The 12,624-nt window shown below is 39.8% G+C and overlaps 1 protein-coding gene across 5 annotated transcripts; it reads left to right on the top strand.

Annotated features, from left to right (window-relative positions):
- The first annotated feature begins 1,686 nt into the window (after nt 1-1,686).
- On the top strand, nt 1,687-12,539 carry LOC307044886 (uncharacterized protein). Of its 5 annotated transcripts, none has more exons than XM_079690312.1 (18): nt 1,687-1,779; nt 2,318-2,735; nt 3,063-3,189; nt 3,449-3,529; nt 3,760-3,967; nt 4,272-4,324; nt 4,415-4,513; nt 4,695-4,927; nt 5,016-5,194; nt 5,292-5,373; nt 5,565-5,909; nt 6,051-6,168; nt 6,245-6,354; nt 6,448-6,565; nt 6,899-7,015; nt 7,133-7,324; nt 9,627-9,869; nt 10,038-12,539. In XM_079690312.1, the coding sequence occupies exons 2-17, from the start codon at nt 2,634-2,636 to the stop codon at nt 9,842-9,844; spliced, it is 2,382 nt and encodes a 793-aa protein (XP_079546438.1). In that variant the 5' UTR covers nt 1,687-1,779; nt 2,318-2,633; the 3' UTR covers nt 9,845-9,869; nt 10,038-12,539. The 5 variants fall into 5 exon arrangements, with proteins under 5 accessions (XP_079546438.1, XP_079546440.1, XP_079546439.1 ...); XM_079690314.1 differs by lacking the exon at nt 10,038-12,539 and adding an exon at nt 9,202-9,355 and having other exon boundaries at nt 5,280-5,373; nt 9,627-9,763; XM_079690313.1 differs by having other exon boundaries at nt 1,688-1,779; nt 5,280-5,373; nt 6,245-6,336; nt 10,038-12,535.
- The last annotated feature ends 85 nt before the right edge of the window (nt 12,540-12,624 follow it).

Genomic DNA, 12,624 nt, shown 5'->3' with positions numbered 1-12,624 from the left:
ACCGGTGTGATCATTCTATAATACACCATTTAAGCCCGGGGGAGAAATGCTAACGCTACATTAGCACCGGCGATCTGTTCTACTTCATGCTATCTGCGCAAATGGTTGACATTAAACAGATCAGGCAGTTCAGAGAGAATCAAAGGAAGGCAGGCAGGCAGGCAGCTTTGAATGACATTCTTCTGGACGTGTTTCATTGTGTCGATAGTGAGGGTAGTCAATCAATTTTTTGACAAGACAGTAGTGACGGCCATCTTGGTGACGTGTGTTGTGAGAGTCTGCGAGACCAGAGATGTAGTTCATTAGCGTATCACACCAAAAAATGTGTTATTTCACAGTTTTACGACACATTTTTTTTGTTTGACTTGCAAAATTATCTTTTAAATTGACAAACATCATATGTGTAATTCGTGGCACAATTCAAACGGGATCGAAAGATAATATTTCTCTCTCCAATTCTTTTCCCACAAAAGTACACACCGGAATCAGTTCCTGGGGGAAAGATTAGGCAAATGAAGCCGCTGACGCAACCCAGTCTCACGGCATTTCATGTTCACCAACATGATTTTTAATCTATTGATTCGTGTTCACCAACACGATTTTCCCCTTTTTTTCGTGTTGCACAGCACGATTTTAAAAGCAATGTATTTCTATTGGAAGTCTTTCCCCTTTTTTTTCGTGTTGCACAGCACGATTTTAAAAGCAATGTATTTCTGTTTGTAGTCTCACGGCAATACGTGTTATAGGAAGACCGGAAGCTGTGTGGTTCATAAAAACGAGTTCTTACTCAATATCAAGCCACGATTATTGCTTATTTAAAATCGTATCATTTCGGACTTTTGTTGCTGTCTGTGAGGAAAATAAATGGGGCTCATTTTTCCTTCTAATTTGTTATTCTTTTCAAAATAAAACACTGTTATTTAGTCAACAATAACACACAATTATCCTTGTTTTTATTTATTTGTTTAATTCTATAATCTCGGGCTTTTTTACCGTCCTTCAGGAACTGAATTTCAAAATAAAAATAACCGGAAACAGACGTAGGCCTATAAGGGACATTTCGAGCATCATCGAGTTTAGGATGGCCGAAGACACTACACTACCCATAATCCCCAGCTATCGTTTAGGACTACAGTCCCCGTGATTAAACTTCAAGTCGGGATTGGATGCTGGTGTGGCAGTGCGCCAAGGTTACGGAATCGAAACTGGATCGAACGCCGCCCCCCCCCCAACAATTAGAAGTTGCCAGTATTAAACACCAATTATTAACCAATTGAAATGAACCGATTAAACATCTCGCTGACACAGTTTAAACGCATTTCAAGTGGAAGAATTGTTCGTGTTTCCTCTTCGTGTCTCGGGAAGCTGGAAGCTGTATTATTTTCAAAAAATAAAAAAATATATTTTTTAACCATAACGGGTACTTTACACAACATTGAGTCAAACTTATCCTTGTTTTAATCCTTGTTTTATTTATGTTAAATTGTTGTTGTCGGTTAATTTTCCATTTTATTTATTTTGGTTTAAGATATCATTATTTTTTATTTATTATTATCATGTTAGATGTTTAAACTTTTCTGCATTTTATAAGGCAATAGGCCTACATACTTTTTTGTTTTTGTCCATAGGCTACTTAGGTTATTAGAGAGTTATCGTGTCAAAATATAGGAAATGTATTAATATTTTATTGTATAATCGGGACATGAAATTACATCATTCAGAGCACCACCTATTGGCCAAAGACGCTGCCACCGGCATTGCGATCCATCCTATGACAAAGTAAGTTGGGTCACTAAAGTCTGATACATGTTTTGCTTAGATTGAATAATTAGGGCTTTTTTTTAAGCCTTTACTCGCATGGTTCATCATACATACTGAACTGTTCTAAGTCTGAGAAATGCTTTCGCCATAATCAGCAAAGCAACATTAATGTGAAATTATTCTTGCGGGCGGCTAGCTAGCTAGCTCACGTTCAACATAAGCTTAAACTAGTTTAGCTACATTTATATCAGCTCATAAGTGGTGTGTGAAAAATATTTGTCTTAATTACGGCTACATACGTCGGTGTTAAAGTGTGAGTTATACGTTATCTTAATCGCTTTTGTTTTACACATGACAGTACTAACGCTGGCCGACATTTTAATATATGTTTGGGGGGGGGGGGGGGGGCATAGTCCACGTCCATGTGCTTGTTACACGTATGAAACAGGAAACACGTAAATGAACTCAGTCTGTCTAAAGTAGTTAAACTGTCACAATGTGCATTTAAAAAAGCTAGTTTCACTACATAATTCACTTTTTCTGTTCTCTCCTGCAGCTCCCGTACCCACACCACAAACCCATACACTGATCTACACCATCATAAAACCAACTGCACTTTTAAGAGCCAAACTCAACCTATCTCTCTGTCTATCTACCTACCTTTCTTATAGTTATTGTCTCTATCTTTTTCGATCATTCATTATCTATTTCTTCATCTATCCGTCTCAATCTTACAATCTGTCTCTCTATCTCTGTTTGTCTCATACAGCAGCTGTTGCATATCTGTTGTGTCTCTGGCTGGCTGGCTGGCTGGCTGGCTGGCTGGCTGGCTGGCTGGCTGGCTGGCTGGCTGGCTGGCTGGCTGTGTTGCAATGGCAACAAAACACAAGCCAGACCCCAATAATCCCACATCCAAAGAAGGGAAACGCATGGCTCTTGAGCTGAAGCATGAACACATGCTAGCTGAAGCTAAGGTTGGTGTTTTAACCCATATGACCTCATTCATTTCCCACTTGAATTTTGCATCTGTTATCCAAAAAATGCTGAACAGGCCAAGAGTAACTGGATTTTGGATCAATGTATAGCGCCTTTGCAAAACGGTTCATCATTACAACATGGGGGGCAGAGGCTTACTAAATAAAGCTTGTTCAACTTGTTTTACTTCATTAGTTGTATATGGTAGGAAAAACTTGAAGCAAAAATTTTCTTCAAGTGAATGAATTTACTTTTATTTGTCCACTGTCATATGGTATCAGTTTATCAGCAACATCAACCTTACATGAGTTATTACTTGGTCACAGAAAGCAGCTGAGGAGAGGAAACGGGCACGCTCTGTAGGAGACACTTTACAGTCCCCTAAAAGAGGCTGTGTAGGACGTGACAAGCCGAGAGGGAGGCGTGGAGGGCGACGCCAAGGCTCAGCTACAGGTTGAAATCCCAATTATTTCACATTTTTATGAATTTACTAAGTAAATGGTTGGAAAATCGAATTAAAACACAGTAATTGCTTGTTGAGGGTCTACAATAATTCCAATATATAAACGCATAGTGACACTACAGTCGGAGACATTCCCACTGTGGTGTCATAAGAACTATGCTTTATTTAATTTCACAAGCTTTTAAACAATAGGTAGATAATACAAATCATCAGTTATCTGTTGTTAACCCTCTGTGTGATGTTTTACAGTCACATCCCCCCCGACTGAGAGCTTCCAGTCTTCCAGTGTGGAGGTTCTGCGTACTGAACCTTCAGCACAACACGAATTTGGTAAATCACAAAAATGGCTTTAAGTTTAAAACTAAAATCAATTTTTAAATAAATTGTGTTAGTGAGAGAAAATAACCTTATACACAACTGACAGTTCAGGACTCGAACGAGGAATGTAATTCAGTAAGGATATTGGCCAGTTCCATACTGAGCAAAGAAATGATCCTTGATTTTTAGTGTTCATCTTAAATATAGTCATTTACAGTTAAAGTTTCCCATTCTGTTCACAGAAAAGAATATGGAGAGACTCTCTGACATTCTTTCCTCATGTCCTCCTCCTGAGCCTCAAAAAAGCTCTGCCTCATCCTGGTGTTTTCGGCAGCAGAAAGCCTCAGAGCGCTGGAAAGGAGCGAGACCACACCACCTACAATGCCTTCTAGAAAAAGAGGCTGTTGGTCATCCCCTGTGTGGCCTCTGCCACGGGCTGGCTGTTATTAGGTGAGATAACATTTACCTTTATTTAAATTACTTTACCTAATTGTAATTTTTCGGTATTAATGCTCAGTGCCCTGCTATTTCAGCTAACATGCATGACTTTTGGGATGTTAGAAAACTGGATACCTAGAGAAAACCCACATGAAAATGAAAGTAATTCTAGGATATTAAAATAATTTTGTATATCCTCCCAAGGTGTAGAGAGTGTCTCCCCGAGGAGTGGTGGAGACTGTGATGTACTTCATCACAAGAACCAGCCACTCCACAACAGGGACAGTTTAATGAATGTTTTTTTTAAACCAATTAGTCCAACAACGTGTGCTGTTAGAGCGGAAGGTGGATATGACACCCATGACCAAGGTATGCTCTGTCAAACTTGCATTTTGATGTTCACATGTCTCTTCGGCCAGCATACAATGGTAATTAGTGCTTTTCTTTTTTTTTTGACAGCTTGCATATTGCCAACTGTGAAGGCACCCAACTGCTCCTGTAAAGGCACAAACTTCACTGTGGTACCAGGCAAACCAGTGATTTTAATTTCCATCAATGGTAAACAAATATATATATATTTGGATTTCTATTGAATTGTTGTTATATGTTTACTGTTGTGGGCTGAGGCATTGTGCTTCCACTTGGAGTAAAACCTTCAGGTAATATCTGCATCTTTGACTATTTGTAGATGGAACTGTTGTAAAATGTGTCTTAATTATGTTTATTTACTTGTTCCAAGGGCATCATGACTTGCATCTGCCACTATATGTCTGTCAAACTTGCCAGCAGCAGTGGACCCCCGACTTGAAAGTCCTCCTTAAGAGTGGATACTGGCCAGCTTCGGTCAGTATTTCCACACTTTACACCTTGGACCTCCTGAGCTTCTTTGAAGAGCTCAAGGTCATCTCTCCGGGATTCTCCAGACAGGCCTTTGCAAAGCTGCTGGAGCATCGCACAAAGTGTGGAGGAAGAGTAAGTGTAAATATTCTTTACCATATTATACATGATAACATTTCCGTAAATAGACAAAATCACAGCAATATATGTAATTATCTTCCAGTCTGGACCTGTCAACGGAGATGCACTGCAGCGCAGCTTTCTGGAGTTCTCCTATGCCTCGTATGAGGAAGACCAGCTCTGCTGTGGTGCTCCTCTCATCTGCCCTGCCTGCACGCCGGAGATGTTGGCTGTTTCTGCCGATGGAAACAGGAAGCTGTATCGCTTTCGGCGAAGTGGAAGGTGCTGTTTTTACAATGTTGTTATTTAACTTTTTTGATTACTGTTTATATTTCATGGATATATTTGCTAATCTTTTTTTCCTCAGTTCTGATGGCAGCGCCTTTTTTAATGGGCTCTTTGTAGCAGAAGACAGCGCGGTGGCTGCATTTGTCGACAAAATACAGAGATCACTGAAAAATGCAAGTTTTTATTCGTCATTTTACCTTATAGGTATATCACAAAAATAGCCATGTATATCCGACCCTGACTTTCTTCAAATTCAGCTACTTCTCCTTACCATCTACTCCAAAATCAGATAATTAGAACAAATGGTGTAGATCGTGATTCCATTGCTTTTAACTGATTTGTCATGATGTAATGTGTATCTTAGACCCAGGGAAGAGGCACATGTGGGGACTCCCAGTGGACAGCAGCGAGGGAGACGTCAAGGAGGGCTTCGAAGCTGGATGAAGAAGGGATGGAGGTTGCTGTATGTTGCCATGGGTTTCTTTTGAAGGCCTTAAATATGTACAGGGGGAAGATATTCGCCTACCCCCTGTATCTTCAAAAGGAACTAATGCCAGCCAAAGCCAAGTTCTTCGCCATGGATGTGGCTTGCAAGTACTGGCCGTACATGGAGAAAGCTGCAAGTGTCCTTCCTGCTCTCCAGGAGCTGACCACCATGAAGCCATTCCTCAGTGTAATGCATGCTCGAGCCCATGCTACCAAATGCGAGGTATGTGAAATATTTTTGTATCACGTACATTTATATTTTTTATATTTATAATACTGAAGTAGTAAATATCTAAGCTATACTGTTTAGTATAGTAGTATGTAGCCTCTTTGCACAACAATTCCACTAACCTTTTACCATCAGATTATATGGAGTGGGAAGAACCAGGAGGGAGCAGAGATGACCGCTGGGGAAGAGCTGGAGCAGGTCAACAGCTACCTGTCCCGTTGTGCCCTGACAACAAAATACATGTCCAAAGCAGGTGAGTGGAAGGTTTTGCCCTATTATTGCATACTTTTTTATTTGACACATCATAACCTCATTATTGCTTTCAAAAGCACGACTGGACATGCTCACAGTGCATGCAATGGGATGGAACAGGAAAAAAGGTGATTCCCTTCATCAGGCACTTTCCACAAGATATGTGAAAGTGAGCCTCCTATTAAAGGTGTTGTTGTGTCCTTTCTCATTTGCACATGGCTTGTTGTTAATCATAGCAAGTTTTAATCTTGATAAATGTCCATCGTCTACTGTTTATCAGACTAGTAAGAGGCTCCTGGAAGAGACTGCAAGTCTTGAGGAACTCAAGACGGAGCTACATTGTGTCTCAGATGACATGGTGTCGACGTGGATTTCCGACGTGAAGGAATGGGCATCTGGTAAGCACGACGAGATAACACCAGCTACATATCATTGTCCATGACTGTTTGAATTTACAGATTTGATCCTAAAGAGCAGCCAATTTTAAGGCAATAAGGCTGATTTGTCATGCCACGTAATGGGACCCTCACTGGATTTCAGTAGACAGGGACATAATCTTCAAGCAATAGCAAGCCAACTATGTGTCCATGTTTATCTCTGATATGTTCCAATTTCCATAGTTGTATCATCAATTTGTGTTAAAAGGTGTTAAATATGTTGCACAACTTTGTTTCTCAAAACCGTTACGTGTTGTGTAACATTACATTTTAATGCCAATATTATTTCTACAGGAACATCAGAAACATCGGGTACTTCTGAAGACATCCTTCAAACAGCACTGCAGCAAAGCATTGAGGGGCTTTACCTAAGTGTGAGGCAGCGGAAGCAATCCCTTTACCGACAGAATGGTATAACAATATAATGTTTTAGGTTGCAGATTCAACCTACTGAATTATATATATTTTTTGCACTTGCAAATATAGTTTATCACATATCCCTATCCCACTACTTCATGTATTTTTCAGACAGCAGCAAGCTCCGCCATCGACTTCGAAGGAAGCTTGCAGACGAAAAAAAGCGCCTTAATCAGGAGGTACTGAAGTACAACCAGCTGGTACACGACTCTGCCAGAGGCATAGATGTTGCTGCGGTGGAGCATTCCCTCTTAGGAGGGAGCATCACGTCCGTGCTGTGGCCGTGGGAAGTTCATGGCATGGGTCAGTTTTCAGATATTTCATAATAATAAATTTGAAGTTCTGTTATATGAAGGTATACCTTGCTGAGTTATGCACATATCATCAGGGTGTCCGCGGGGTCTTAAAAAGTATTAAAAGTTGATAAATCAATTTAGCGAAAATTAAGGCTATTAAAAAGTATTAAACGGCATTTTCCAAGGTATGAAGAAGTCCCACAGCAACGACAACATGAAACACCCTTTAATTTACTGAAACGACATGTCGGGAAACCCCCTCAAGGCGGCCCCATGCATAGCGCGCCGTAAAATGCTGCCTCTTATTTTAAGTTTCGTTGCCTTGCTCCGCTCTGTGGGGGAGGGGGGGGGGCACTAAACGACTACGGTAAAGATAACGGGTCCCAGGTCCCAAGGTGGGTAGACCAGCATACGCAACGCTCTGGGGGGTCCAAAGGCTCCGTGTGTAAGCCCTATATGATCATTTTCTGATAACGATGAAATAGCCCCGCCTCCCTCTCCCCACGTCTCCTGCTGTTGCTGGGTTGTCAGAAGAGGGGGAGGAAAAGAGAGACAGGCACTGTTTTTTTAAATATTATTATATTATTATACAGAGAACAGAGTCGTTATGAATTTGTTTTAAAGCTCAATAAATAACAAAGAAGACCTCTGACCTGCACTTTTCTAATTTTGTACGGAAGATTTCAACTTTAACGGACATGTTGACCGGTGGAATTTTTTTTTAACGGAAACTCTGCCGCACGGTCCCCTCGTTCCTTGGAAGAGGCGGAGAGGTGGGTGTTTTTCATCTGCTGGTGGACTACCTGAGAGATATACAGCAGGAGAACATGCCGCCCACCGCGGAGAATAAACAGAAGGGCAACCAGGGCAACCATGCTCCGGGGTCTTCTTCGCTGCTTTTGGTGTATTTTGTGGCGGGAGCAGCGCCACTTACAGGCCTGGCATATGTACTACAGCGTTTCCAGCATTTCCAGCAGTCTAGTGTGAACGGACACGTTAATGAATCGAATGCGTGTGAACGGAAGACTTTTTTGCGCTTGTGTATGCATTTTACCGTATGCGTCCTTGTGGGGCCGGGGTCGAAGCCAAACTATATCCGGTCACAGAGATCTGCTATTTTAAAGTAAAGTCAACACATATTGACCCTAAATATAGTCTATATTAAGAACGAGAAAAGTCTTAACATATATATCCTTTTTTGTAAACATACGACAAATGTGTGAGGGTGATGACGTCAGAGCATCGTCCTATGTGCCAGGGCTTAGCCCCGGACAGCCCCAGCCCAATTTAACCCCTGGGTATTTGTGAGGGAGCTCCTATATGGCATTACCCCGCTGAAGCTCACCAAAGTTTAATATATTTCATAGTTCAAAGTTTTGTCAAATGTTTTGTTTATTGGTCAAATACTCGTTTGTAATGGTTTCTGAGGAGTTTTACTGGAAGGAAAGAGCACAGAGTACAGAACCAACAAAGCAGCATACTGCATTAAACCTGACCTTCACAGAGAGGTTGAAGTTCATGTGGAGAGGAGGCTTCAGTAGTCTGTCTTCCCTCTGTTTAGTTGTGCTATCTTACAATCAATATAGTAAATGTGAGGTAAAGTGTGTAGCCAATGTAACCGGTTGGAACTCAAAGTTGCGATGAGGCCTTAAAATGTATGGAAAGGGTCTTAAAAAAGGTCTTAAAAGGTATTAAATTTGACCTCAGGATTCCTGCATATACCCTGATCATGTAGAGTGTTAGAACGTTCATTTAGTTTATTAAGTTTTCTTATTGTGTATACATTTGATTATTTTGAAAGTACATGTTTGGAGTTTTAAACATATTGTTATGCTATAATGAAAATGTGATTCATGTATATACATAACTGTGATTGGATTTTAGCTAACTTTACAGCCAAGAAAAAGATACTTGATCAAGTCATGCTTACACGTAGACTGCAAGAGGAGAAAGGCATCCTATTGTGGGAGATGGCGCAGCATTGCACATGGTTGCAGAACATGGCAGTTGCTCTAAAAAAATAAGGTGGCTGAGGAAGGTAAGTTGAAAGCAAAACTTAACCTAACTTGTAAAGTATGAGTTTTAAAGGAAAAAAAGTCAGCCCAAATCATTCTTGGTCACAGAAATTGGATGGAGTATAATGGCCTTTGCCCATTCGACGCGGCCATTTTACATAATGAAGTCCCTTGACAGTGACAATCATCTTTATATGTACATGGGAGAGAATATACTCCATTGAAGTGCTCTGGCCTCGTGAAGCAATCTTAATTTATAGTATGTCCATAGAACAATATTTTGTGTATTTTCAGATGTAGACAAGGGGAATGGAGGACTTGGGTGCACCCTAAGAAGGAAGCATGCTGAGGCATTGGAGAGGTTGCAGGTGTTACTGCAGCAGTACAAGACTGCTTTAGGTCCTGATGCTTGTGAAGAGGAAAGTCATAGGAAAGTCAAAAGTGGCCTAAGCAAAGTCCAGTGTCAAAAGTCCAGAAAGTCAAAGTGGCCTAAGCAGTCCAGACACCAGTGAAGATGAAGAAGGAAACATAATTTAGGTAATTTACTTATGAATTAATGTACAGTATCTTTGTTGATTTAGCCTCAACCTAGACATGTTGCTGTTACTTTTGTATTCATTAATGCTAAACATACATTGTGTATTCAAAAACCTCAAATTTGGTTTCTGATCTGCCCCTCTTTTTTGTTTCTCTGTATTTCCCCAGATTGCTGCTGCTCTCAAGCACGAATATCCGCCAAGACTTGATGTGCTATCAGAAATACTCCTCAATGGAAGATCACCCTTGAATATGTTGACCATATGACTTTTCCCTATGCCGCAGCATCAGGCCAAACATTTCACTTGTTCACAACTTAAATTGTATTGAAGAAAATGCTCAGCGTCCCTGGAATGCATCCTGAGCAATGAACCATTCACTTTTAATCCTTTTTGAAACACTAGAATGTAAATTCCTAAATCTCCAAGTATATCTTGCTGGTTACCATACAACTTGGTGAGCACATCATTGTCCAAGAGCAGGAGGCCCTTTTTTCCCAGAACGGGATGCCTATGCATTATTATTTTCGATCTCTTATAGGATTTACCTGTCATTAACTTTATATGACTGCACCTGTTACACCGCAGGCCAATAACAGCTTTCCTCTAATTGTTCATTTTTGTTTCTTTTGCGTTACTTGCTTTAATTGCTTCTTCAGTTATATTTCCTTTTTGGTCTCCAGCTATTAACCTGATTGATTGAAGTACTTCAATCAACATGTACAATGCACAGTCTTTTAGGATGTATAATTAGGGACATTGAGGAAAACAACAAATAGTTTATTTGGTGAATCACCTCATTGTTGTTCTCAAAACCAAATAATACATTGTTATAAATTGTTATATTTGATTTACACATAGAATGTACAATATACATAGTTAAATCGTAAAAAAACTATTGTGTTGTATGATTTCTTAGTACTGTATATTATAACCGTTTGCATAACTTGATTTTATGTTCTGTTGTCCATGCTTTTCATGTTAGACTAACCCCAACGCTCTAGAGTCAAGACATACACCCTTATGGTGGCCTTTTACTTGTATTGTGGTGAAACACATAAGTAAACCATTGCCATTTTATTGTTTTAAAAACAATGTTATGGATGTGGTTTGGAAATAAATTCATTTAGAAGTAACAATATGGGTTAGCACTTGAATATTTTTGTAAAGAGATGATCCTCATCCGGAACACTGGTTGTTGGTTTAATATAAGATAGAACTTTATTGATCCCAATTTGGGAAATCTTTGCGTTGCAGCAGCATTAAAACACATGGCATTATACAATACAAATAAAAAGACAAGAAATAAAGAAGAAAATATACATGTTGAATTTACAAATGAGCAATAACAAGATATGCAAGGTATTATATGTACATAACTATGTGACAGATGGAATATTAAATATTACACTGAATATGTCAAATGTACAGTGAAGAGAGAAACTATGGAGCAGAGAGTTCTCTTCCAGCCAGAGGTGATTTGTTGTACAGCAACACGTTCTCACTCCCAACCCGTCACATGTTGACGGACGGTCAGGGCCCCTCCCCGTCACCGACTTGGATCGAGCTCCCTGAACGTTGGTAATAGACACGTTGGGATCGCGGCGAAATGCTCTCCGCAGATCCATTCTCACAGCGTTTATCAACCTTTTTCTTACTCAATATCAAGCCACACTTATTGTTTTTACTTCTTTATTTTAATTGAATAATGTAGGACTTTTGTTGCCGTCGGTTATGGGGAGAGTAGGGGCTCAGAATACTGAAATCTGTATTGTTTCATCGTTTTTTCCTTCTAATTTTGTATTCTTTTCTAAACCACACACTGTTATTTACTCAACAACACATAAGTATCCTTGTGTGTATTTATTTGTTTGATTAATAAACACAAGTTGGAGTCCGTCAGGACCGAGGGTCGGAGCGGCTCATTTGCTTTAGAGAATTTTACACCAGGAAGTAAGTATTCTCTCCGCTTCGCTTGACAAACCCAGCGCCATATAGATAGAAGAGTTACGACAGCGGAAGTCCAAAAACGGTTATCGTCACGTGGTTCATGCAGACGAGGATCGTTCCCCGGAAGTTCATGGCGGGCAATGTGAATGCATTGATAACAGGAGATAGAACTACGATTTTTGGTAATTATTAGTGAATAAAGGTTTTGATTTGCAATATTTATAAAACAAATCGATATGTGTACGTATTTACATCAATATGTTTTAAAAAATAAAATAGAATTTGCTAATATTAAGTGATAATATTAGGATTAGTGTGAACAACTAGTTTACATGTTAGGCTAACAGTGCCTTGGTTAAAGAGCCTGTTGCTGTTTTTAGCTTTGAATTCTTTAAAACCAATATTATCTTCTTAACCTTGTATAGTGGTCAGGAGCATCACTTTCTAATGTTTATTGATATATTTAGAGGGAGGGGATCTAAAGGAATGCTTCAAAATTCAGATTAGATTAATTTCTACCATTTTCTTAAATTCATGGTAGTTTCAGTAATCCCATGGTAATTGAGGACACAAGTTATCTAAATGACTAATGTCATCTTTATGGCTTTCAGAAAGGACAGGAGACCGACAGGTGACTATCAAAGGACTAGCAGCAGCAGCAACAGCATGATGATGATGATGATGATGTTAAATGTGTTGTTTTAGGAATATCCATTGCAAATACATGGAATTCAATAAACATTGAATAGCATATCATGCAGTTTGTCTGTGCCTTTTCCTCCGTGTTGTCCTGGTTTGCTGTGCTG

Source organism: Notothenia rossii (assembly GCF_949606895.1).
Source record: "Notothenia rossii genome assembly, chromosome: 6".
Lineage (NCBI taxonomy): Eukaryota > Metazoa > Chordata > Actinopteri > Perciformes > Nototheniidae > Notothenia > Notothenia rossii.
The sequence above is the reverse complement of the archived record's forward strand: the minus strand, read 5'-3'. Positions and strand labels throughout refer to the sequence as shown.

Excerpts from the sequence above, each read along its gene's own strand:
- LOC307044886 (XM_079690311.1), top strand. The coding sequence starts at position 2,634 with ATGGCAACAAAACACAAGCCAGACCCCAATAATCCCACATCCAAAGAA. Across the intron at positions 3,530-3,759 it reads TTCAGCACAACACGAATTTG|AAAAGAATATGGAGAGACTC; the intron begins GTAAATCACAAA and ends TTCTGTTCACAG. Across the intron at positions 5,195-5,279 it reads CGCTTTCGGCGAAGTGGAAG|TTCTGATGGCAGCGCCTTTT; the intron begins GTGCTGTTTTTA and ends TTTTTTCCTCAG.